General features: G+C 44.3%; 3 protein-coding genes across 13 annotated transcripts in view; 2 read left to right on the plus strand and 1 right to left on the minus strand.

The window, feature by feature from the left end:
• The window catches only part of pxk (PX domain containing serine/threonine kinase), a 19,273-nt gene extending 11,221 nt beyond the window's left edge, over positions 1-8,052 (plus strand). Inside the window, exons 15-19 of one of the 9 annotated variants that reach the window (XR_008834362.1) lie at positions 282-368; positions 456-571; positions 791-850; positions 1,025-1,574; positions 5,329-5,345. Coding sequence is in view for 8 of the 9 variants with exons in the window: in XM_056437023.1 (XP_056292998.1) it covers positions 282-368; positions 456-571; positions 791-850; positions 1,546-1,574; positions 5,329-5,507 (471 nt within the window). In the remaining variant the exon portion in view is untranslated. Of the gene's footprint in view, positions 1-281; positions 369-455; positions 572-790; positions 1,599-5,328 lie in introns of those variants that run through there. The other 8 variants (XM_056437023.1, XM_056437031.1, XM_056437025.1 and 5 more) reach the window with 8 other exon arrangements.
• Positions 8,053-11,220: 3,168 nt separating this feature from the next.
• pdhb (pyruvate dehydrogenase E1 subunit beta) lies at positions 11,221-17,542 on the plus strand. 2 transcript variants are annotated; one of them, XM_056437338.1, is made up of 12 exons: positions 11,221-11,291; positions 11,380-11,439; positions 12,379-12,486; positions 12,611-12,673; positions 13,552-13,587; positions 13,712-13,902; positions 14,341-14,435; positions 14,743-14,853; positions 14,967-15,058; positions 15,168-15,309; positions 16,854-17,027; positions 17,395-17,542. In XM_056437338.1, exons 1-11 carry the CDS (start codon positions 11,253-11,255, stop codon positions 16,997-16,999), a joined length of 1,083 nt encoding a protein of 360 aa, XP_056293313.1. In that variant the 5' UTR covers positions 11,221-11,252; the 3' UTR covers positions 17,000-17,027; positions 17,395-17,542. The 2 variants fall into 2 exon arrangements, with proteins under 2 accessions (XP_056293313.1, XP_056293312.1); XM_056437337.1 differs by having other exon boundaries at positions 16,854-17,542.
• Positions 17,543-19,160: 1,618 nt separating this feature from the next.
• Positions 19,161-24,063, minus strand: LOC130208230 (uncharacterized). Of its 2 annotated transcripts, none has more exons than XM_056437238.1 (5): positions 23,026-24,063; positions 21,478-21,648; positions 21,209-21,387; positions 20,876-21,119; positions 19,161-20,783 (listed from the first exon to the last, which is right to left on the minus strand). In XM_056437238.1, exons 1-5 carry the CDS (start codon positions 23,458-23,460, stop codon positions 20,103-20,105), a joined length of 1,710 nt encoding a protein of 569 aa, XP_056293213.1. In that variant the 5' UTR covers positions 23,461-24,063; the 3' UTR covers positions 19,161-20,102. The 2 variants fall into 2 exon arrangements, with proteins under 2 accessions (XP_056293213.1, XP_056293214.1); XM_056437239.1 differs by having other exon boundaries at positions 20,876-21,116; positions 23,026-24,062.
• Positions 24,064-25,060: the final 997 nt, after the last annotated feature.

The following is a 25,060-nucleotide window of genomic DNA, read 5'->3' on the forward strand; positions in this document are numbered from 1 at the left end:
GTGGAGAGCGGAGCGCTGAAGGCCGTGCCGTGTTTCTGAAGCGCTGCAGCGGCGTTCTTCTCCTCTCGCGATCGCTCCGTTCTGAAAACCAGAATGCAGTCGGACGACTGTGACCTGAAGACGTTCGTTGAGCTCGTCCTCGTGTCCCGATTCGCCTTCTGACGTCTCTCTCTCTCCGGGTTTTTAAATTCCAACGATTTCATGATGCAGCTGTAAATATGTGAATGTGAAGATGTGAAGATGTGAATATGTTGTAACGCTAAGAATGTGTTTGACTGAAGATCCACCAGCACAGGAGGCTGAGCAGAGCTCGCTCCCACCACGGCTCAGAGGAGGAGAGGAAGAGGAGGAAGGTTCTGGCGAGGAAGGTCAGAGCAGGCTGGAGCACGTTGGCTGAAGCGTGTGAAACATAAACTAATTACTAATAACTAATACATTAATATCTGTCAATGCAGAAGTCCAGACGGTCGGCTTTTGAGAATGAAGAAGACTTCTCGGTCAGAAACAACAACAACTCTGGTAGGTCACCACAGTGGAAAGGGGAGGAGCTTATTGACCAGGTTGATCTGAGGTAATAGTTAGTTTTCAGCTAGTTAGTCACCTAGTTAGCTGCATCTCTCATTTATATAATATTCTTTTCTTCAATATATATATATATATATTATTTGGATATTTTTTCTTTTATATATATATTTTATATATGTATTGTATTTATATATTTTATTTATCTTCCTTTTTTAACCATGTTTGTGATGATCATCTGTTTTTTTGTTTTTCTCTCCGTCTTCAGGTTCTGGAGCCAGTTCCCCCCTCACATGCCCCTCCTCCCCCATCCCCCCACCCACCACAGGTAGGCCCTGTCTGTCTCTCTCTGTCTGTCTGTCCCCAAATCTATTTATCTGTCTTTTTGTCTGTATTTCTATCTTCTCGTCTGTCTGTCCTCCCGTCTGTCTGTCCTCCCGGTGTCTCTCTGACATATCGGACGTCCTGTGGTGAGAACCTGCCGTCTCGTCTCGCTGATCAGTTCAAGAACATCTTCGTCGTTAACCTTTAACTTCCTGCCTCCACCTGAAGACTCACCCTGGACCTGTCTGTCTCTCCTCTCTGGTCATGTGACCTGTGGACCTGTCTGTCTCTCCTCTCTGGTCATGTGACCTGTGGACCTGTCTGTCTCTCCTCTCTGGTCATGTGACCTGTGGACCTGTCTGTCTCTCCTCTCTGGTCATGTGACCTGTGGACCTGTCTGTCTCTCCTCTCTGGTCATGTGACCTGGATCCAGTGTGTCTGACTTTCAGAACATATTGACACAAATGTGGCGTTTGCTTCCCTTATGTTCGTCTATCTCCCTTCTTATTTCATCCCCTTCTTATTTCATCTCCTTGTTTCCTCTCCTTCTTATTTCCTCTCCTATTTATCTCCTCTCCCTCCTATTTCCTCCTCATTTCCTCTCCTCTTTGTCTTTGAGATTCTGTGTACATGCTGATTGGTCCACTGAACAGTTAACTGTCGTCTCTCTCTCTCTTTCCCGTGCCCTCTCCACCATAGAGCATGCTCCATTCTGACCGTGTCGTTGGGTAAAGTAAACGATTTATAATGATGATGAAGGTCACTGGTGGTTTTTAAAGCTGTCGTACACCCTCATTTCCCAGCAACCTCCTGGTCGCAAAGGCATAGACTTCTCTACAACCAGAGGAGTCGCCTCCTGGTGGTCAGTAGAGAGAATGCAGCTTTAACACATGAAGCATAGACTTCTATACAACCAGAGGAGTCGCCCCCTGGTGGTCAGGAGAGAGAATGCAGCTTTAACACATGAAGCATAGACTTCTCTACAACCAGAGGAGTCGCCCCCTGGTGGTCAGAGAGAATGCAGCTTTAACACATGAAGCATAGACTTCTATACAACCAGAGGAGTCGCCTCCTGGTGGTCAGTAGAGAGAATGCAGCTTTAACACACGAAGCAGAGACTTCTATACAACCAGAGGAGTCGCCCCCTGGTGGTCAGTAGAAAGAATTCAGCTTTAACACATGAAGCTTAGACTTCTATACAACCAGAGGAGTCGCCTCCTGGTGGTCAGTAGAGAGAATGCAGCTTTAACACACGAAGCAGAGACTTCTATACAACCAGAGGAGTCGCCCCCTGGTGGTCAGTAGAAAGAATTCAGCTTTAACACACAAAGCAGAGACTTCTATACAACCAGAGGAGTCGCCCCCTGGTGGTCAGGAGAGAGAATGCACGTTTAAGATGCTTCCTCATTGGCAGAACTAGTTATGACACACACACACACGTCTAATAGGGTCAAATGAGGAAGTGATGATATTTTCGTAAGACGTGTGAAGTAGAACTCGGGCAGTGAGGTGAGTCTCCGTTTGCCGGGAGGAGGGGGTACGCGCAGCTTTTATTCTGAAAAAAAAACCTCACAATCTGCAATGATCTCCAAACCTCTGTCAGTCTGACTCGTGTTCTCATTGGAGGTTGTGATCTGGTCGGCTGCAGCATGTCCGCTTGTCTGTCTCTGTTGTGTTTCGTCTGCTTGTGTGTTTCCCAAGACTGGGGATATAAAAAAATTATTTTATTAATTAATTATATATATAAATAAATTAGGGCTGTGAAACGAATACAATTTTTAATCAGGTTTATCACAGGTTTCTGTGGATTAATCATGATTAATCCCATATATACATTCAGGGTTTTTCCTGGGTCAAAATGGGTTTTCGGTGCTCCCAAAAAAAAAATCGTTGAGTGAGTGATCAGCAGCTGGCCGCTCGGTCCATTCGCGCACCTCACAGTTGCGTATTGATCAGACAAGAAGACACGCTTATCAACTCCAGTGTTTCCCCTCCTACTATAACAGGGGGAAATCTCCACCCGTCACCCTGTAATTTTCGTCTACCCCCCCCCCCCCCCCGTCAACAATTCTCGGCTCGCGCGACAGAGCGATGTGCGCGCCGGCATCGAAGCTCTGCGGCGACCGCGATCGACATATTGAGCACCCCTGCATTAAAACATTAAAGAGCCAAGAGTTTTTTTCAGCGTGAGAAATACGATGTGTGGCGGGAGTGCGTGAGTTAAGACCGAAATGCGTGAGTCTCACGCTCAATGCGTGACACTTGAGAGCCCTGCATTGCTCACCAGTGCGCGCGCCAGCATCGGAGCTCTGCCGTGGGAGCCGAGAGAAGAGTTGTTGACGGGGGGGTGGGGGGGGTGCAAGTGACGCGAGACGGAGATCGGAGTCGTGTTAACGCGACACTAGAGACAGAATGACATGCTGCTGGAGAGACGACCAACAACAGACGGTTTGGAAGCTCATTCTGCGCATGCGTTAAAAAAAAAAAAACTAGTTAAACCTGTAATTTAATTTACTGAGTTAACGTGTTATTTTTCACAGCACTAAAATAAATATATATATATATATAAATAAAAAGTCATTTGAAATATATATATATTGAAATATATATATTAATTAATATATATTTTTTAATGTATTATTAATATTTTTATATACAGTATATATATATCAAAATATATATATATTTTCTTATTAATATATATTAATTTAAATATATCTTTTCTTATTAATATATATTAATTGTAAAATCTTTTCTTATTAATATATATTTTAAATATATATATATTTTCTTATTAATTTAAATATATATATATTTTCTTATTAATATATATTAATTTAAATATATATATGACCTCTTGAAGAGACTTGCTTGATAAATATGGGGCCGTTGGGTTTTTAAATTATTTCTATTAAGAGATTTAACTCGCAGAGACCTAAAAACAGGCCGCAGATAATTAACCGCGGTCAACATCTCCAACCCTCCGCGGCGGTGAGCGGAGCTGTAGAAGACGTGCTCAGATCTGGGAACATAGTTCACATTAAATCTCACTAACTGTGAAACGTGGACACGGCAGAGCGCCGGTCCGAGGCCGTGAGTTTAATTAGGATTCATTCATCCAAATGTAACTCGTGTTTTTCGCTTTTCTGCTCGGCTCAAAAGAAAAACGGGTTATTCCAATAATCCGATCCTCCTCCAACTCCCCACGGCCTCCTGGGGTGACGGGTCGCTCCAGCCGACGGGTCTCATGACGTCATTGTAGTCCGCTCGGCCTCCCCCCCCCCCCCCCCCCCCCCGGGTATTCTGCTTTTGGGGATGCAAAATGGCACAGCGGTGAGAGAGAGGACCGGGTTCAGGGTTCAATTCACCATCAGTCCCCCCCCCCCCACCCAGTTGATCCAACAAGTCCCAGAGGCCACTGCGGTGAGGATCATCCAATCGGGTTGTGTTGAGCCAAGAACTCTGGATTCTGATGGATTATGGGTAGTGTAGTTTATTTTGGAGAAAAAAATGTACACATACTGAAAAACAGAAGGATTTCTAACAGATTTTCCACAAAAAAATAATAATAAAATATATATATTTATATATGTATTTACTTTAGGAACCACTTGGCCTTTTTAAAATGATGCTTTTTAGTCTGAATTGAGATTTATGGTGGATTGAGTTCAGCCGGGTTCTGGTTCTGGTTCTGGATCTGGTGGGGCTGGTTTCACAAAGATAAAACCCACAGAACAAGGATTGGTCCCGCTGTGCCCCCGATGTCAAGACTTCAGTTATTTATGGCTTCAGGACAAATGAATAAGACTAAAATCCTACGAGTCTTTAGGATCTCTTCTTCAGTCGTGTGTTTTCAAATTATTGAAGATTCTTCTGATTCTGTGAAGTTTTAATGGGGCCAAAGTTGTCAAAGAGCACATTTATTCAACAACTAATTCATAACTGAGGAGGATCTTTTATGGATAACGACTGAAAATTATAACAAAGTATTTTTGATCAAGTCTAACTGAACTATACAATCTATTAACCATTAATTAATAATCCACTCATGATAAAGTTCTTTAATGTTATAATAAAACTAATAAAGTTACGGCCCTCTACTGGTGGACTTTAACTTTAACTCTGTTAACTAGTTCACTTAAACTAAAACCAGCAGGGCCCCGTAGACCAGTGGACCAGTGGACCAGTGGACCAGTAGACCAGCGGACCAGTAGACCAGTGGCCCAGTGGACCAGCGGACCAGCGGACCAGTAGACCAGTGGACTAGTAGACCAGTAGACCAGCGGACCAGTAGACCAGTAGACCAGCGGACTAGTAGACCAGTAGACCAGTAGACCAGTAGACCAGTGGACCAGTAGACCAGTAGACCAGTGGCCCAGTCTTATCTTTGTCTGACCAGCTCTCGTGGGAAACTGACTTGTCGCCCGAACCCAGCGCTGTTGATTTCTCACGCTCTTTTCTTTCATGTTCTCCTTCATCCAGGAACCCTGACTGCTCCTCCTCCTCCTCCTCCCCCCCCTCCACCTCCTCCTCCCCCGACGCTGGACTCGTCCTCCTTTCCTCCCGCGTCCTCGGCGGCAGGAGGTCGCACCGCCTTGCTGACCTCCATCCAGGCCTTCAGAAAGGGCAAACTGAAGAAGGCCGAGGCTCCGCCCCCCTGACCTCCTGACCTCCACCAGGAGAAGAATAACCCCCCCGCTGTGACGGCGCCCCCTCCGGCCGACCTGCTGGTTCTGCACTGTGGTCGGGAACGGTGGTCCACGACGTCGCTCCCTGAGATGTGAACAAGGAATCACTAACACACACACACACACACACATATATCTACACACACACACACACAGAAATTCCAAGTACCATTTTGACTTTTTATTGCTTTTTCTGCTTTTTTTTTCGTTTTGCTTTTACATTTTTTAAATCGGTTGCTGAGGTTAGAAAGAGGACGGGGGAGGGGCACGTCAGTCCTCAGTCCTCCCTTAAAAACAGTGTGCGCTCCTCCTGGGATCCTCCTCGGCTTCTCCTCGGCTCCTCCTGGGATCCTCCTGGGCTCCTCCTCGGCTTCTCCTGGGATCCTCCTCGGCTTCTCCTCGGCTTCTCCTCGGCTCCTCCTGGGCTCCTCCTCGGCTTCTCCTGGGATCCTCCTGGGCTTCTCCTGGGCTCCTCCTCGGCTTCTCCTCGGCTCCTCCTGGGCTCCTCAAGAAGGCCGTTGAATGTTTTACATTTTAAGTTTTGGAGTCTCCTGGATCCTAAAGGTCTGGATGTCGTTGCTCCTCCGGTTCTGAAGACGCCGTCTGACCCAAACTCCGGCGTTCCCCTCTTGGAGATCCTCTCGTGACGCTTCACAGCAGGACGTCAGTGACAACAAACAAACAAAAAACAACTCAATCACTCAAATCAACGTCAACTTTTTTCTTAAAAACATCTGGAAAAAATATGAATATTCCAACAAAAATTCTCTAAATGTGGAACAAACAGAATACGTTTGTTTCCAAACACGTATTATTTATTTAAAGACTAGATGGAAACCTGCAAAAGAAAATGTAAGAAGATTTATACATCGTAAAAAAAAAAAAGTACAAATGTAGTAATATATATATATATTGAATTTTTTTTTACCGATGTTTAAATATTTTTACTTTTTTGTGTGCAAGTTTTCTGGAATTTTGTTGGAAAAAGAAAAAGAAAATAGCGCTCCGTTTGAATGCAACACTTTATACAAAATCATCGTGTAAACAATCCCACAATCAGGCTGGCTGTAGTTGTCACTATGGGGGGGGGGGGCAGGTGCATTCCTTCTCCAGACTGGCTGCTACATGTGAAGGAACAGGAAGTCCCGCCCTCTTTGCACTTTCAGTGTGTGCGTCCTCCGGTCAGACGTCGGTTCTGTGGCTCGGATCCTCAGAACCGACAGAACTGGCGAGCCGCTCGGCTCCGATTGTATCCGAAGGTCTGAAATTAATCTGAAACATGTTTTTTTTTTCCTCCAGCAGCATCTTTACCGATGTATTTGAGATGTTTTTCTTTTTTTAATGATTTTTTAGCTTCTTTGCACCACAATAAATTCGTATTATTCCTCTTCTGTCAGTTTCCACGTCGCACGTCTTAAGACTTCCTTCTTTCTCTGAAAACCGACTTGTTGCACAGACTTGAAAATCTATCCATCAACTTTTTTAGTTTATTAATTTATGGGTGTGTGCTCGTGTGTGTGTGCAGGGTTTCTATTGGTTGAACGAGGAATCAGAGATTTAAACAGTTCATCTTTCCGACCTGTACTTTGTAATTCTGGGTTTGAGTTTGTTAAATAAATGTCGGTGAAGCTTTTATAAACCAGAGTTCTATTTAAAATGGCGTGTTAAACCTTTTCCTCTCGCCGTGTCGGGGTTTTGGTGTATTTAGTGTTTATTATAAATTAACTTCATTACGGGTGTGTTTTCATCAATGTGTCTTGGGGAATAAAGACGCAGGTTCACTTCTCCCCACCAGATATTCTATTCAATTTATTTCGTGTAGCCAAAAATCACAGATTAAGTGTGTGTGTGATCTCTGAATCACAAGAATGATTTTAAATTCTCTGCAGCAAGTTTTTACACTCGTCTTAAAACTCAGCTGAAAGAAGGAAGTCAATAATTTGGTCGTCACATTTAACCCCCACCAGACGGTCGAGGTTAATTTCAGACCCTCGTTAAATTGATTTCTGTTATTTTAAAGTATTTTTTTTGGATTTCGTTTGAATTCCGTTGTATTTAAATGTCCGTTGTCACAGAGCTGAGATTATGTTTATTTTATTGTGCCATATGGATCTTTGTGCCTCTGGGAAAAGATGAATGTTTCTTTTGTTGTTGATATATTGTGTGTGATATTATCGTAACGCCAGATAATCCGTCTGCGGGACGTTATGTTATCGAGATTCCCTAATTAAACAACTGATTAATTTTTATAATTTGGTCGATAAAAGAATAAAAAATGAAAAAATTTCAGTTTACAGTGATATGAAAGAGTAAAGCAGCAAAACACAACTAATTGAAAAGTAACTCTTAATAAATAAAGAGCAAATAAAAGTAAAATTCTTGTTTTGGGAGGAAGTCATGATGACTCAGCATATTGAGTAGGGCTGGGCTATATATATATATATCAATATCGTGATACTAGCAATATCGAGCTATTCTATTTATATTTACTTATTCATTAAATCCACATTACTGGTGATTTTTTTTTCTTTTATGTATATTTTATAAAATCTCAAAATGTCAACCCGACGGTATCATCGAGGTATCGATAGCGATATATCTAGATCTGTAAAATACATATTTTGATATTTGATGTTCTCCATATCGCCCAGCCCTGAATATTATTATTCTGAGCTCTTTAGCTTCCACGATGTTTCGTAATGAGACGGTTTCGATTCAACATTTTGAGAAATTAGATTATCTTGTCTGAAATGTGAAGTTGAGGCTAGTTAGCTTAGCACAAAGACTGGAAATGGGGGGGAACTGCTAGCCTGCCTCGGGGAACACAATCTGACAACCCTCCAATAAGTGTACAGATTAAACAAACAAGATAACAAAAGATGTTTATTATTAATTGAGAGGTGATGGACTGTTATTAGTTATTACTGAGGCAGGCTAGCTGTTTCCCCCCATTTCCAGTCTTTGTGCTAAGCTAACCGGGTTGCCTTTTAAAATGTTACCAGCCGAAACGAGACTGCGTATTTTCCAAAACTCTCAAATGAATCTTTTCCACGAGAGGCCCACCTGAGTGTCGGCCCTCACGTCTTCTCTCTACCTGTGATCCCCTGGTGCTAAAGGGTCGGCCTGTCGATCCAAGATGAAGCACAAGTTTAGAGCTTCTCGTTTTCGTTGTTCAATCCGCTCCGAGCCTCCGACGCCACGGCCTCGGATCGGTCGTTGGATTGGTCTCCATTTGTTTCTCTGCAGCACTTGAACCCGCGAGCGGTGGAAGACGAGTCCAGAGGTTTGTTAAAAACTACGAAGAAAGTTCAGAGTCACAGAGGACATCGAACACGATGTGTGATCCAAACACCTCAAACTTGGATTCATCTGTCCAGAACACCTTTTTCCAATCTTCCTCTGTCCAATGCCTGTGTTCTTTTGCCCATACCAATCTTTTCTTTTGATTGGCCAGTCTCAGATATGGCTTTTTCTTTGCCACTCTGCCTAGAAGGCCAGCATCCCGGAGTCGCCTCTTCACTGTCGACGTTGACACTGGCGTTTATGGGTACCATTTAAAGAAGCTGCCAGTTGAGGACCTGTGAGGCGTCTATTTCTCAAACTAGAGACTCTAATGTACTTGTCTTCTTGCTGAGTTGTGCACCGGGGCCTCCCACTTCTCTTTCTGCTCTGGTTAGAGCCCGTTTGTGCTGTTCTCTGAAGGGAGTAGTACACACCGCTGGAGGACATTTTCAGTTTCTTTGCAATTTCTCGCATGGAATAACCTTCATTTCTAAGAACAAGAATAGACTGGCGAGTTTCACAGGAAAGTTCTTTTTTTCTGGCCATTTTGAGAGTCTTATCGAACCCACAAATGTGATGCTCCAGATAATCAACGAGCTCAAAGGAAGGCCAGTTTTATAGCTTCTCTCATCAGCAAAACAGTTTTCAGCTGTGCTAACATAATTGCACAAGAGTTTTCAAGGGTTTTCTAATCAGACATTAGTCTTCTAAGGCGATTAGCAAACACAATGTACCATTAGAACACTGGAGTGATAGTTGATGGAAATGGGCCTCTATACACCTCTGGAGATATTTCATTAGAAACCAGACGTTTCCACCTAGAATAGTCATTTACCACATTAACAATGTATAGAGTGTATTTCTGATTGATTTAATGTTATCTTCATTGAAAAAAACAATGATTTTCTTTGAAAAATAAGGACATTTCGAAGTGATCCCAAACTTTTGAACGGCAGTGTATATACACATACATATATATACATACATATATATGTATGTGTGTATATGTGTATATATATGTATATATAGATGTGTATATGTATATATATGTATGAATATATGTCTATATATACATATCTATATATAGATATGTATATATATATATGTATGATTTTTGAAATTTCCCCACTGGAATAAATAAAGGAATATCATATCATATATATATGCATATATATATACGTATATATTATATATATATATACTTATATATATGCATATATATACGTATATGTATGTATATGTCTTCTACATTGAATGCAGCTGCAAAATGAACCTCATCTATATTCAAGTAAAAAATAAAAATCTATACAAAAAAACGATGTCAATCCTGCTGTGATGGAATAATAACCGTATCGACCGAATGAACATTTGATTAAAAAATGCTTCTGGAAAATTGAGAGTAAGTAGTGTTTGTCTCTCTGTTTTAAGAAGATTTTTAAAGCCTGGATAAAAAGAAACCATGTAATTAAGTAAAGAACGATGATGCTTTGTATGTATTTCCTTATTTACACAAAAAAGGAAATTAGAAGCTCCCTTGGACCTCATAAAACAATGCCGGTGTAAGTGGCGTAGCGAGTAGCTTTCCTACATTTCACACAATTAAACTCCTTTAAATCAAAGTGTCTCACATATACATAATTAATGATTATTTTGTATTTATCTTTAACAAAGCTGTTCCATGTAATACATAATCAAAAACCCAGTTATGATGAGAAAAAATTATAATCTGTGAGCTTTATACAGATAAAAAGAAGACGTAAGATAAGTAAATTATTATTAACCTCAAATTACATCAAACTGAGACGCTCATAAGACAAGAAACTTCCCGTTTTTAAGCGGAAAACGTTCTTACTTCTTCCATTTATCAGCATCAAAGTCTCTCAAAAATATATATATATTTTATATTTTAGAACAACCAGAACTGTTCCAAAAAATGTAAGATTTATTTATAAAGAAAGATTGCATCCTTGATGTTTTGCAAACTATCTGTAGCATTTGTTTGTCTTCCACTCAGATTTTATAGATTTAAATAAAAAGATGTGAATTTATTGTCGTTGGAAAAATTAAAATAGCTCTAAAACTGTATTGCTTGACATAAAAAGCACTCTGGAAATGGCAAAATCTGTGTTGTCTTGTAATTCATTCCAAAAAATGTCATTCAGCATGTTCTACACCTGAATATTAAACTGATAAACAGATGTATATCGTGTATTTCCCTCGCGCTGGTCTTCCAGACCGATGACAGGACGGTGCCCTTGGATTTCTTTTCCCCGACTCCTGACGTTCCCCCCGCCCCCCTCTCAGCTGAAGCGTTGTGATTGGCTCTTCTGTTATGACAGCTTCCGTCAACGTGCGGATCCGCCGCTCTGATTGGTTGAAACCTTCCTGACCTGACGCCGAGTCCCCGCCTTCTCTCCGGCAGAGGACAGGTTGAACATGGCGGCCTCCGTAAGATGTTTTCTCCGCTCAGGAAAGGTAGGACATTATTCTTGAACGTTTCCCCCTTAAATTGGTTGACTATCATGTTGTGAGTAATGGCGCGTCTTCTCTGTCCTCTCCGCAGAATGCCGTGTCGACTCTGGGGCTGCGCGGGATTCACAAGAGTTCCGCGGCCGCTGCGCAGGTCAGTGCTAGCAGCTAGCATGCTACAGCTAACACCTTTACTTTTGTTTATTATTGACAACAAACATTCAGATGAGTGTTATTCATGCCCCTGGTTCCATAGTCGGACAAGGCTTCCTCCTGTTGCCTGGTCACTGAGCTAATATGTGACGTCATCCAATTATCCTTCTGTCCTTGTCCTTTAGCTAAATCAAGATGTAAAGCTTTATTATCTTACATTATTATTTACTCTGTTAATCCCACTATAAATACGATTGTGAAATATATAAAGGTGGTTCAGTTCGGGTTGCAGCTGCCTTACATCTATTTTGATTAACAGTTGTAGTTGTGACACATATAGTTAAATTATGTGACATAATGCAACGTTTTATTTTATTATATTATATTTATTTAAAAGGAACCATGTAAACATACATTTCACCATTTGGTGCAATGTACCAGATTGTAGCCACAGCTACTTTATCTGTAGTCCCTTGACAGATCATAACAAACATGAAGCAATAACAAACGGTACAGGATATAAAACTACAACAGTCTGAATAAACATTCCTCACGCTAATAATTCAGTGATTAATAGCTGGAAGCTGACAGGACTTTGTTTTGTTCATCCAGAAGTCCAAAAGCAACATTTTATATTAACGTAATGTGTAAAAAAACTGCACAAAAAACAAGTACACACTCTGAAGTAGAATTAAAAACACAGATTCTACAGAATAAGAGCTCATGCCATGACCTTTATTTTGTTAAATGCTGGTTTTAATCACACTGGCTGTCTTGCTGTCTTTAAAGGTCATGGAGTGAGCTCTTATTTTGTAGAATCGTTTTTTCTGTACAAACTGAATAATGTGTGTGTGGACGTCACCTGGCCGGATGGTTCTATCCATTAAAAGCCACGAGGCCGTCGGGGGAGGGTCCTGCTGACCGCTGCGCTCTCCCTCAGATGATGGTCCGTGACGCCTTGAACCAGGCGATGGACGAGGAGCTGGAGAGGGACGAGCGGGTGTTCCTGCTGGGGGAGGAGGTGGCCCAGTACGACGGGGCCTACAAGGTGAGCCGCGTCGCCGTGGACACGCCTCCTCCTGAGATCAAAGTGTTGGGTGAAATGTGGAACTCTGTAATCCCAGAGTTGAACCTGTTGAGCTCTAAAGAGAAACCCGTTCCTCCTGCTGCAGGTGAGCAGAGGTCTGTGGAAGAAGTACGGAGACAAGCGCATCATGGACACCCCGATCACAGAGGTGAGGCGCTGAGGCTCTGAGGCTCTGAGGCGCTGAGGCGCTGAGGCGCTGAGGCCTAGAGGGCCACACAGCAGCCGGTTAACCTCTGTCTCTCTCTCTCTCTCTCTCTCTCTCTGTCTCTCTCTCTGTCTCTCTCTGTCTCCTTCTCTCTGTCTCTCTGTCTCTCTCTGTCTCTCTCTGTCTCTCCTTCTCTCTCTCTCTGTCTCTCTCTCTCTCTGTCTCTCTGTGTCTCTCTCTCTGTCTCTCTCTGTCTCTCCTTCTCTCTGTCTCTCTGTCTCTCTCTCTGTCTCTCTCTGTCTCTCCTTCTCTCTCTCTCTGTCTCTCTGTCTCTCTCTCTCTCTGTCTCTCTGTGTCTCTCTCTCTGTCTCTCTCTCTCCTCTGTGTCTCTTTATCTCTCCTTCTCTCTGTCTCTCTGTTTCTCTCCTTCTCTCGGTCTTTCTCCTTCTCTCTGTCTCTCTCTCTCCTGTGTCTCTTTATCTCTCCTTCTCTCTCTGTCTCTCTCTCTCCTTCTCTCTGTCTCTCTCTCCTTCTCTGTGTCTCTTTATCTCTCCTTCTCTCTGTCTCTCTGTCTCTCTCCTTCTCTCGGTCTTTCTCCTTCTCTCTGTCTCTCTCTCCTCTGTGTCTCTTTATCTCTCCTTCTCTCTCTCTCTCTGTCTCTCTCCTTCTCTCTGTCTCTCTCTCCTTCTCTGTGTCTCTTTATCTCTCCTTCTCTGTGTCGCTTTATCTCCTTCTCTCTGTCTCTCTCCTTCTCTCGGTCTTTCTCCTTCTCTCTCCTCTCTGTCTCTCTCCCTCTCTATCTCCTCTCCTCTCCGTCTTTACCTCTCTCCTTCTCTCTCTCTCTCTCCCTCTCTCTCTCTCTCTCTCTCCCTCTCTCGTAGATGGGCTTCACCGGCATCGCCGTGGGAGCCGCTATGGTGAGTTCCTCTTCATCCCGGTGGCAACACCTTCACCTGAAGCCCGACGGGCTCCTCGGCGTCCATGTTGTTTCTCTCTAACGTCCCTCGCCCCTCGCCCGCCCCCCCCCCCCCCCCCCCGCAGGCCGGCCTGAGGCCCATCTGTGAGTTCATGACCTTCAACTTCTCCATGCAAGCCATCGACCAGGTCATCAACTCCGCCGCCAAGACCTACTACATGTCGGCCGGCCGCCAGTCGGTGCCCATCGTCTTCCGGGGCCCCAACGGGGCGTCGGCCGGCGTCGCCGCGCAGCACTCGCAGTGCTTCGCTGCGTGGTGCGTTCACTTACCCCGAAAAAAACACGGTTACTGTAACTACTGTCGTCCCTTGTGTGCAAAAATATTTCACTACAGCTTTATTACAGCTTATTTTTATTTATTTTTGATCATTTTAAATCATCTTCTTTTAAATCACTTCTTAAAATCCATTTTTATTGAACAGCTTTTAGGTGATCTAGTCTGTTTATGCAGAACTTTGGTTTCCCTAATTTAGTTTGTCTGTTTTTGATTTATTTTTAATTTATTTGGTTTTTAATTAATTGTTTATTTTTAATTTTAATATATATATTTTTAAATGTAATATTGGTTTCTTGCTATTCCATTTATTTAGCTTTGACTCTCTGCTTTTAAAGGTGCTAGATAAATAAAGTTATTATTATTTTATCAGCGATAATCCTCGCTGACGGCTGCGGTCGTGTTGTTTTCCGTCTGCAGGTACGCCAGCTGTCCCGGTCTGAAGGTCGTGAGTCCCTGGAGCGCGGAGGACGCCAAAGGCCTCCTGAAGGCGGCCATCAGAGACGACAACCCCGGTGAGAGAACCTCCGCCGCCTCTCGCTTCAATGAGACCCAGAGACTCAGACTTCAGAGGCTGGCCTGAAGATATCCAAGCTGCTCCTTTTTAAACGACAACAAACCTCATTCGTCGTCCGGCGGTATCGGCGAGTTCAGAGCCAACGATGCATTCACGTCTTATATTTCTTTCCTCTAAAATCTGGTTTGAAATGAATTGAATGCTTTTAGGATGGATTTACCCAAAAGGACGAGACCACAGGACCACCTGCAGGAGGTGTTCACTGACTGTGTGTGTGTGTGTGTGTGTGTGTGTGTGTGTTGCAGTGGTGTTCCTGGAGAACGAGCTGATGTACGGCGTTCCCTTCGAGATGTCGGAGGAGTCGCAGTCCAAAGACTTCACCATCCCCATCGGCAAGGCCAAGGTCGAGAGGCAAGGTCAGCCGGGGGATAAACACGCCGACTCTTTGTTGAAGGACGTGAGACCTGGAGTCAGATCTGTCTCTGTTGTGTTGCTGAACTTGTCTCCTCCTCTTCCTCCTCCTCCTCAGGTACTCACGTCACGTTGGCCACTCACTCTCGGTACGTGAGTTTCTGTCTGGATGCGGCCGCCGTCCTCGCCAAGGAGGGGATCGAGTGTGAGGTAGAGGAGGAGAGGGAGGCGCACGCCTGATGTCGCCTGACACGGACGAGCCGCGCTCAGCCGCCTGTTGACCACTTCCTGTCTGTCTGTGTGTGTGTGTGTTTGTCAGGTGATCAACTTGAGGACCATCCGCCCCCTGGACGTGGAGTGCATCGAGACCAGCGTGATGAAGACCAACCACCTGGTGACGGTGGAGGGCGGCTGGCCTCAGTTTGGAGTCGGAGCGGAGATCTGCGCCCGGATCATGGAAGGTAAACTTGTGTGTGTGAAGATGAAGTGTGTGTGTACATGAGAGGATGAGGAGTGTGTGTGTTTGTGAGGGGATGAAGTGTGTGTGAGAGGATGAGGTGTGTGTGTGTGGATGAGGTGTGTGTGTGTGTACATGAGAGGATGAGGTGTGTGTGAGAGAATGAGGTGTATGTGTGTGGATGAGGTGTGTGTGTGTGTGTGTACATGAGAGGATGAGGTGTGTGTGAGAGAATGAGGTGTGTGTGTGTGGATGAGGTGTGTGTGTACATGAGAGGATGAGGTGTGTGTGGATGAGGTGTGTGTGTACATGAGAGGATGAGGTGTGTGTGAGAGAATGAGGTGTATGTGTGTGGATGAGGTGTGTGTGTGTGGATGAGGTGTGTGTGTGTGTGTGTGTGTGTGTGAGAGAATGAGGTGTGTGTGTACATGAGAGGATGAGGTGTGTGTGAGAGAATGAGGTGTGGATGAGGTGTGTGTGTACATGAGAGGATGAGGTGTGTGTGTGGATGAGGTGTGTGTGTGTGGATGAGGTGTGTGTGTACATGAGAGGATGAGGTGTGGATGAGGTGTGTGTGTACATGAGAGGATGAGGTATGTGTGTGTGTGAGAGAATGAGGTGTGGATGAGGTGTGTGTGTGTGGATGAGGTGTGTGTGTGTGTGGATGAGGTGTGTGTGAGAGAATGAGGTGTGGATGAGGTGTGTGTGGATGAGGTGTGTGTGTACATGAGAGGATGAGGTGTGTGTGTGAGAGAATGAGGTGTGGATGAGGTGTGTGTGTGGATGAGGTGTGTGTGTACATGAGAGGATGAGGTGTGTGTGTGTGTGTGTGGATGAGGTGTGTGTGTACATGAGAGGATGAGGTGTGTGTGTGTGGATGAGGTGTGTGTGTGTGAGAATGAGGTGTATGTGTGTGGATGAGGTGTGTGTGTGTGAGAATGAGGTGTGTGTGTGTGGATGAGGTGTATGTGTGTGGATGAGGTGTGTGTGTACATGAGAGGATGAGGTGTGTGTGAGAGAATGAGGTGTGGATGAGGTGTGTGTGTGGATGAGGTGTGTGTGTACATGAGAGGATGAGGTGTGTGTGTGTGAGAGAATGAGGTGTGGATGAGGTGTGTGTGTGGATGAGGTGTGTGTGAGAGAATGAGGTGTGGATGAGGTGTGTGTGTGTACATGAGAGGATGAGGTGTGTGTGAGAGAATGAGGTGTGGATGAGGTGTGTGTGTGGATGAGGTGTGTGTGTGTGGATGAGGTGTGTGTGAGAGAATGAGGTGTGGATGAGGTGTGTGTGTGTGGATGAGGTGTGTGTGTACATGAGAGGATGAGGTGTGTGTGTGTGTGAGAGAATGAGGTGTGGATGAGGTGTGTGTGTGTGGATGAGGTGTGTGTGTACATGAGAGGATGAGGTGTGTGTGTGTGTGAACTGGTGAAATTAATAGTTTTGGTGCCGATTTTAAACTCCTCTTAAAATGTATTAATGTTTGCCCTATTATTGATTTTAGGCTGTAAACTAAAAATACAACATGTGACCCCCCCCCCCCCCCTTAGGTCCCGCCTTCAACTACCTGGACGCTCCGGCTACCCGCGTGACGGGCGTCGACATCCCGATGCCGTACGCCAAGATCCTGGAGGACAACAGCGTGCCGCAGATCAAAGACATCATCTACTCCGTGAAGAGGACGCTGAACGTCTGAGGACACGAGAGACCAACGTTCCTTCAAAGTAAAACAGGAAACTCCACTTGTCATGTTTTTTTCGCCCGATGTTTTATCTGCACCCAGAGCGGCGGGCGCACAGGGGGGGGGGGGGGGAGGGGAGGCGGGCAATCGAGTCGATGCTTCTCATTGGTCGGTGACGAGCTCGGCTGAACTCTGTGTGTGTGTGTGTGTGTGTGTGTGTGTGTGCCGCTCTGGCTGCTCTCTGTCCACTTCCTCCCCGTCAAAATAAAAGTTGCACTATCCTGTAGGCTTTTCTGTTTATCTGGGGGAAAGTTTGGCGACAACAAAACGGCGTGCTCTCAAATTTAGACTCGCAAACTAAATCCAAATATGTTCATAAACTCCCATATATTTATATTTCCAACCACCAGAACACATTAAACTCCGTCTCTAAAGGCAGTGAAGAAGAAGAATGAACCTGGAGGATTGCGGTCGGGATATTTATTGTAGCTGCAGCAGCTCTGCTGTGTTTGTTGCTGTAAATTAATCTGTTACAGAAATAAAAGACTTTCACTCCATCATGCTGCGTCATTCTTTCAGGCGTCCTCTCCTCTCTGATTGGCTGGTTAGTAGACGAAGCTCCAGAAGACTTCTGGAGATGCAAAACAAGACTAATAATACACAAAATAAACTTTGAACCTTACTGACAAACATCTTTATATATATACATATGTGTAATTTTATATATATTAATATATTTTTGGATATAAATATATATGTAAAAATATATATCTAAACATTTTTATGTATATATGCATACAAATATATATGAATATATATATTTCATGTTTATCAATATTTATATATCAATATTTTTATATATAAATTCATTTATATATATTTTTTAATATATATTTATTAGCGCTGTCAATTGATAAAAAAATTTAACTAATTAATCGCACATTTTGAAATTGCGATTAATTAATCGCGATTAATCGCAATTAAAAGTTAAAAGTTCATTCTTTTTAAAGACCAAACTTCACACAGAGCTGTGTTTTCAAAGAGGCTCCTACATATAAAGTGCCAGCGAGGTGTTTAATATTGTGGATGATAAATTGTTTCTTCAGTGAAACATCAGATTAGTAAAAAAAAAAAAAGTATATTGAGACCCCATTGGTCCTGTCATCTTTAACACTGAACAGAACCAGTGAACTTGGTAACTGACTGACATTCACATATGTCACGTTCACCCTCTGGAGGCTGGGGGCATGTTCTCCATTTTACAACAACAACAAAAATTCACCTTTTAAAGGCGTTTTCATGTGACACATACCCACGTGTTCTACATCCAACATTCCAGAACAATCTCAGCTCTATTCAATGAGGCACATTGTCCTGGTGCCTGTTCTCTGCTCTCTGACTGACAGGCTGCTATAGAGCCTCACCCGTGAGGTGGGAGGTCCTTTGTGATTTACTGAGTGTTCATTGGTTGTTTTTTTCCCAAAATGTTGACAGACAAACGGATTGACCAATCACGGTGAAGGTTTCGTGTGACGAGTTCTTTCCGCGCCGCGTCACCCGACACGTCGCCCCTCGTTCCTCTGTGTATCAGAGGGGGAGACGGGAGGAAGGAGGAGCAGGAGGAAACCCGACTGATTCATCCACGAGTTAAACTGATTCATGCTCCTTATTTTCGCGGAAAAATAATTGTTTTAAAAACGGAAACAGTGTTAAACCGCACTGCCGCGGTTTGACACTCGGTTTGAGTGTAAAAACTTCAACGAACACCGGAAGTAAACAAAGTTGCGTTAATTGCGTTAAAATATTTTAGTGCATTAACGCGGCCAAATTAATCGCATAGATTAACGCGTTAACGCTGACAGCCCTAGTATATATACATCAATATTTTTATATATACATTTATAAATATATTAAATATTTATTTCTGCTGTGAAGTTGACCTTAAGATAATTTATTAGTTACTTATTATATATTAATTAATATTTTGTAATCTGCAAATTAACCAGTAACTAATGCCATCAATTAAATAAAAAGTACAGTCGCTTCCAAAATGTTCAAATACAAAGCTTCATTTAAAAGAAAAAGACAACCATTTTATTTCTTTTCAGGTAAATAAACAAAACATTGTTACTATAAATAATTATGAAGTGAATAAAATCAGGAGGCGACAAGGGGGAAGCCTTCAACATTTATATAGTTGAACGTTTACAGACTCTCGATCAGATCCACAAACTTCAAAAACACAGAAAATAAACAAAAACATTCACTGGAGATGCAAAGGACAAAAAAAACTAGCGTTACAAAATTAATACAGCGCCTCATTTCAGCATTTTCTAAATCCAGCCTTTTTCTTACAAAGTATTGAAGTATTCAGGAAAGGATAATACACAAATAAACACAAATAATGCTATGGGAAAAATATTATTTTTGGCAATGTTCATTAATTAATTAATTAAGTTGGACTCGTAAATATCATTCAGGTCCCAACGACTACACAACGGGTTGGTCTGAAAGCTCGTTGATAATAATAATACGTAGAGAAGCCCGTCGTCGGTCAAAGGTTTTTAAAGTAGTTTTAGTGTGATATTGTACGTATTATACAGTATTTCTATTGGCTGTGATCATACAGTAGATGCAGAGTCACATAAATTAACTTTTTCTTGAAGTTATTAATTTGCTTGTGCAACATTGTTCACGACAAACTGATTTACGTGGGTATTGTTTTCAGAGTTGTTCATCGCGTCAGTTCATCTGCAGTCGGTCACGTGACCGATGGAGGAGGAAGCTGCTCCACGTGGAACAGAAAGAGGAAGTCGGTTCATTTCTGAGGTCCAACCAACCGAGACACACGAGACCGCCGCGGGGGAAACGGCGCCGATCGATCGGCCGGAGAAGTTTCGTGTTTCTTTCTGGAAACAAATTAACTAATTTATGCTCAGATTTGTTTTTACATTTACCAACAAAAAAGGAAAGGTTAGTGTAAAGCTCTCGATAGTTTTCCTCCAGGTTCGACTCTGCTACTATTCCCAGAATCCACTTTCAATGTCACCCAGAGAGGAGGGCGGGCCCTCTGTCCTGCTCTCCGATTGGACGAGGGGCCGGTTGAGTCTATGGAGTCTTAGGGAGCCGATAGGTCGGATCGGCCGACCTCTGAGTGACCCTTCAGGAGGCCGAGCCTCACCACCACCACCCGACTCTTCTTCTGCTCAGGCTCCTCCCCCTCCTCCTCCTCCCTCACCTTCCGTTTCTCTCTCTCCTTCCTCTTCTGCTTCTTCTCCTTCTTCGCCTTCTTCTTCTTCCTCCTCTTTCCCTCATCTTTCTGCACTTCTTTCTCTGCTGCTTTCACTTCTAACTCCTCCAGCGCCATTTCATAGTGTTCTTCCTCCTCCTCATCTTCTTCCTGCTCCTCCTCTCCCTCCAACTTCTGTTTCCCCCTCTCCTTTCTCTTCTCCTTCTCTTTACTCTTCTGTTCCATCTCTATGTTTTCCTTCACCTCTTGATTCTCCTCTTCCTGCAACCCATCCTGCACTTCTTCCTCTTCCACGCCCTCCAGCACTATCTCCATTCCTTCTTCTTCTTCTTCTTCATCATCATCATCATCATCCTCCTCCTCATCTTCTTGCTCTGCTACTTCGCCCTTCTCCTCCTCCTCCTCCTCATCGTCGTCATCATCATCTTCCTCATCCTCCTCTTCTTCTTCTTCTTCCTCCTCCTCTTCCTCTTCCTCCTCACCGATCATCTGGTCTTCTTTGAGCTGCTCCAGCTTCATCTTCATCCTCTGCCGTGCCCCGAGCGTCGACTGTCAGGAGCACAACAACGACCTTCCTGATTAGTACAGGTGCGTGTCGTGATATCTCTGAAGGTGCGCGGCGGCGGCGGCGCGATGCTCACCGTCCTCTTGCCGGTGCGGAGCCGGTGCAGCAGCAGCCGCACGGTGTCCTTGTTCTGGCACAGGCCCATGGTGTTCAGGGCGTCCAGTGCCGAGCCCGAGCAGCCCTGCAGGCGGAGCTCCGCCCCCAGCGCCGCCTGCAGGAAGTTGTTCTTCCAGATGTTCCGGGTGAAGAGCGGGATGGAGAGCGCCACCACGGCGCGGCGCATCAGCACCGTCTGGGCCTGGTCCTCCGACATCTGGCTGCCACACACACAACAGAACTCTCATTATATCTCACACACACACACACAACTGGTCGGGTTTAGATCCAGAGAGGACCCCCCCCGACTTACTGGCTGCTCTTGGAGATGGCGTTGATGTCGGGGAACAGCGAGGTGAGGCAGGTGCTCACGAGCGGCGCCTTGTCCTGGACCCAGTTCAGGCAGCGGCGCCACGGGAAGGACGACAGCGGCTTCCTGCTCGACACCTTCTGGTGGAAGGGGTTGTCCGCCTGCCGCGCCAGCGCCTTCATCTGCCGCGAGGACACACGCCACGCCGCAATTACACAACAACAACAACAGCAGCAGCAGCAGCTCTGTGCCGTATGATGCACGGTCCTTACCTCCACTTTCAGCTGTTTGCTCCAGAACTCCAGCATGGGCTTCCGGGCCCCCTTAGCGGACCAGAGCAGCTTGAAGGCGGCCTTGTAGCACGACTTGCTCACCAGCTGCGCGGCTTTGCTCTTCTTCCCCATCCGAGAGCCTTTCTTCTTCTTCTTGTCCTTCGGCTCCGGCTGCAGCGACAGAAACACGGACGTCAACACGGCTCAAAGAGAGCGATACGGACGTATAAAGACGTACCGCTCAAAAGTTTTGAGTCACTCAGAAATGTCGTTATTTTTCAATGAAGATAACATTAGATTAATCATAAATACTCTACATAGTTAATGTGTAAATGACTATTCTCTGGTGTTAATGAAGTCTCTACATGGGTGTGTAGAGGCCCATCTCTAGTGTTCTAATGGTACATTGTGTTATCACCTTAGAAGACGAGCAGAGGGGTAGAAAACCCTTGCAAACCCTTTTTATGTGAGCGCAGCTGAAAACAGTTGTGCTGCTGAGAGAAGCTATAAAACTGGCCTTCCTTTGAGCCACAAGAAGAACAACATTAATATTTACAATAAAACTCTGTATTTATAACCTCGTTAATGTCTTGACTATATTTTATATTCATTTTGCAATTAATTTGAAGAACTAAATGTGAGTTTTCATGGAAAACACCAAATTCGCTTGGTGACCCCAAACTTATATAAAGCTGGACACTCCAGGTCATTTTTTCCATTTGGTATTTCAGAGCCTAACTTTATTGACGTACACTACTTTTGGACATTTTTGACTCGAGTCACACCGATACTAGATGTGAACTTTTGAAAAACACTCCAGTTATGAATAATATTTCCTTAGGCAAATAAAAACATGTGACTCAGAGGCGGCATGTCTCCTCGCTTGTGTGAAACACATGTTGGGATATGGTCTTCTATTTATAATCTCTATTATTGTACATCTCCATAAACTTTAACAGAGGTATTTGATGAGTGTTGTTGTGTAGAGCAACGAGATGTGACGCAAGGCTCGGTTTGCATTGAGGGAACCAGGATCACGGGTGTGAGACGTTCCCTCATCCCCAACCAATGTGCCTTAACCCTCTGGAGTCTGGGGTCATTTTATCGATTTTACAACAAACAAACAAATTCACCTTTTAAAGGCTTTTGCATATGACACATAGCCATGTGTTATACATCAAAAATTCCAGAACAATCTCAGCTCTCTATATAATGAGGCCCAATTGTCCTCACAAGTGGAAAGAGAAAATATGGCCCTAAAGCTGAAAATGTAAGTTCGATTTTAAAAAAAATCTTCATATCTCTTTTGAAAACACACCGTTACTCATGTGGAGGAACTGTTTTGGTGTTTGAAATTGGTTTACCAAAGGTCATAGGTTCACAAACGCAGTGAACTATCTGAATACGATGCTAGATACATGTAAATAAATGTCAAAAACCAAATGTTGTATCACGGGTGTGAGATATGCCCTGATCCCCAATCAATGTGCCGTAAAGCCTCGCGGATCAGACATATCGGGGTCACGTGTCGACGGGATCACGTCCTACCGGAGGCGGGATCAGCCACAGGGCCCGCTTCCCGGTCTGCTTGCGTCGGCATCTGCCCCGGATGACCTGCGCGCATGTCTCGCACAGGAACGACTTGTCGTGCGCGGCGGCGGCTTCCGGGAAGACCCACTGCACCGTCTCCGGGGTGGTGAAGGTGAACACCGCCCTCCGGTTGAAGCTGCGGCCCTGACGCTCGAACGCGAACCGGCAGGAGGAGCAGTTCTCGTCCTCGGGCCGCTTGGGACGCCGGCGGCCCGCCCGGCTCACGGGGGTGACCGCGGGGCATTCCACCTCCGCGCCCACGGCCGGCTCCACTTCCGTCGTCGAGGAGCTTCCCGGAGCGACGACGACGACGGAGTGGGCGTAGTCGTGCTCCGGCAGGGCGGCGGCTTCCACCGCGGTCCCCTGGATCGTTCCGGCGGACCGACGCTTCATGGCGGACGCGGTTGCCTCGGCTTGTTTTATAGTCAACAGTCGAAACACTCAGAGAAGAAGTCCGTCGGCGCTCATCGCTGTTTGCGGAGCAGCGAGCTAACGCGTCGAGATACCGTCGAAGAACACGGGGTTTCCAGGAGGCTCTTTCAAAGTAAACGTAGCTTGAACACTTTACTCTGCGCGTGCAGTGAAGTTTGAATTAATAACAAGCGACGGAGACAAAAGTAATATCGTTGTTTGTTTTAGTAGGAACGACCAGATGGGAAAACAAAGCTGTGACCCAGCCGGATGTAGCCGCTAATAAACAATGTCGTTTCCTTGTTTCCGCTAACCGAGGGGCCGCTGGCGCCCCCATGTGGTGGGAGTGTGGTACTAGAAACGCCTGCTGTTTATTTATATAGGATGGACGGACAATTTCATCAACAGCTAAAATATTTAAATAAGAGTAAATGATTATGTTTTATGTGTGTGCTTCTTAATTAGAATTTATACTTTTTTGTTGGGAAATAAAAATATATTATTTGTGACATGCAATATTTTATTACCTATAATTTTGTTTAATTGTTTTATTTTTCAATAAACAAAACAAACCGGTGTGCAGATACATCATATGTCCTTCCCCATTGCTCACTCCACATCGAATTCAAATAAAAAAACAGAAAGAAGAGAGGTACACAATTATTGAAATTATCATTGTTATGCAGATGATACTCAACTATATTTATCGATAAAACCAGAGGAGAGCAACCAACTCGGTAAAATTCAAGCATGTCTTAAAGACATAAAAACATGGATGACCTGCAACTTCTTGATGTTAAACTCAGACAAAACCGAAGTAATTTTAATCGGCCCTGAGCACCTCAGAGATCAATTATCTGGTGATGTGGATTCTGTAGACGGCATTGCCCTGGCATCCAACACCACTGTAAAGAATCTTGGCGTTATCTTTGATCGGGACTTGTCCTTTAACTCCCACGTAAAGCAAATCTCAAGGACTGCATTCTTTCATCTACGTAATATTTCAAAATCAGGCACATCTTGTCTCAAAAAGATGCAGAAAATTGGTTCACGCGTTCGTTACTTCGAGACTGGATTACTGCAACTCCTTATTATCAGGCTGCTCTAATAAATCTCTTAGGTCCCTCCAGTTGATCCAGAATGCTGCAGCTCGTGTTCTCACTAAAACTAAGAAAAGAGATCACATCACTCCTGCACTAGCTGCTCTGCACTGGCTCCCAGTAAAATCAAGAATCACTTTTAAAATTCTTCTCTTAACGTACAAAGCCTTGATTGGTGATGCACCATCATATCTTAAGGAGCTTGTAGTACCATATTGCCCCACTAGAGAGCTACGCTCACTAAATGCGGGACTACTTGTAGTTCCTAGAGTCTTAAAAAGTAGAATGGGAGCCAGAGCCTTTAGTTATCAAGCTCCTCTTTTATGGAACCAGCTTCCAATTTCAGTCCGGGAGGCAGACACAGTCACCTCGTTTAAGAGTAGACTTAAGACCTTCCTCTTTGACAGAGCTTATAGTTAGGGCTGAATCAGGTTTGCCCTGGTCCAGCCCCTTGATATGCTGCTATAGGCTGATAGCTGCCG

Source organism: Pseudoliparis swirei, chromosome 18 (assembly GCF_029220125.1).
Source record: "Pseudoliparis swirei isolate HS2019 ecotype Mariana Trench chromosome 18, NWPU_hadal_v1, whole genome shotgun sequence".
Lineage (NCBI taxonomy): Eukaryota > Metazoa > Chordata > Actinopteri > Perciformes > Liparidae > Pseudoliparis > Pseudoliparis swirei.

What these genes read in the sequence shown, in the direction of transcription:
- pdhb (XM_056437337.1), top strand. Translation starts at nt 11,253, where the DNA reads ATGGCGGCCTCCGTAAGATGTTTTCTCCGCTCAGGAAAG. An exon ending in TCGCAGTGCTTCGCTGCGTG is followed by an intron (nt 13,903 to 14,340) that starts GTGCGTTCACTT and finishes TTCCGTCTGCAG; the next exon opens with GTACGCCAGCTGTCCCGGTC. An exon ending in CTGCGCCCGGATCATGGAAG is followed by an intron (nt 15,310 to 16,853) that starts GTAAACTTGTGT and finishes CCCCCCCCTTAG; the next exon opens with GTCCCGCCTTCAACTACCTG.
- LOC130208230 (XM_056437238.1), bottom strand. Translation starts at nt 23,460, where the DNA reads ATGAAGCGTCGGTCCGCCGGAACGATCCAGGGGACCGCGGTGGAAGCC. An exon ending in GCAAACAGCTGAAAGTGGAG is followed by an intron (nt 21,388 to 21,477) that starts GTAAGGACCGTG and finishes TCCTCGCGGCAG; the next exon opens with ATGAAGGCGCTGGCGCGGCA. An exon ending in TCCGCACCGGCAAGAGGACG is followed by an intron (nt 20,784 to 20,875) that starts GTGAGCATCGCG and finishes TGCTCCTGACAG; the next exon opens with TCGACGCTCGGGGCACGGCA.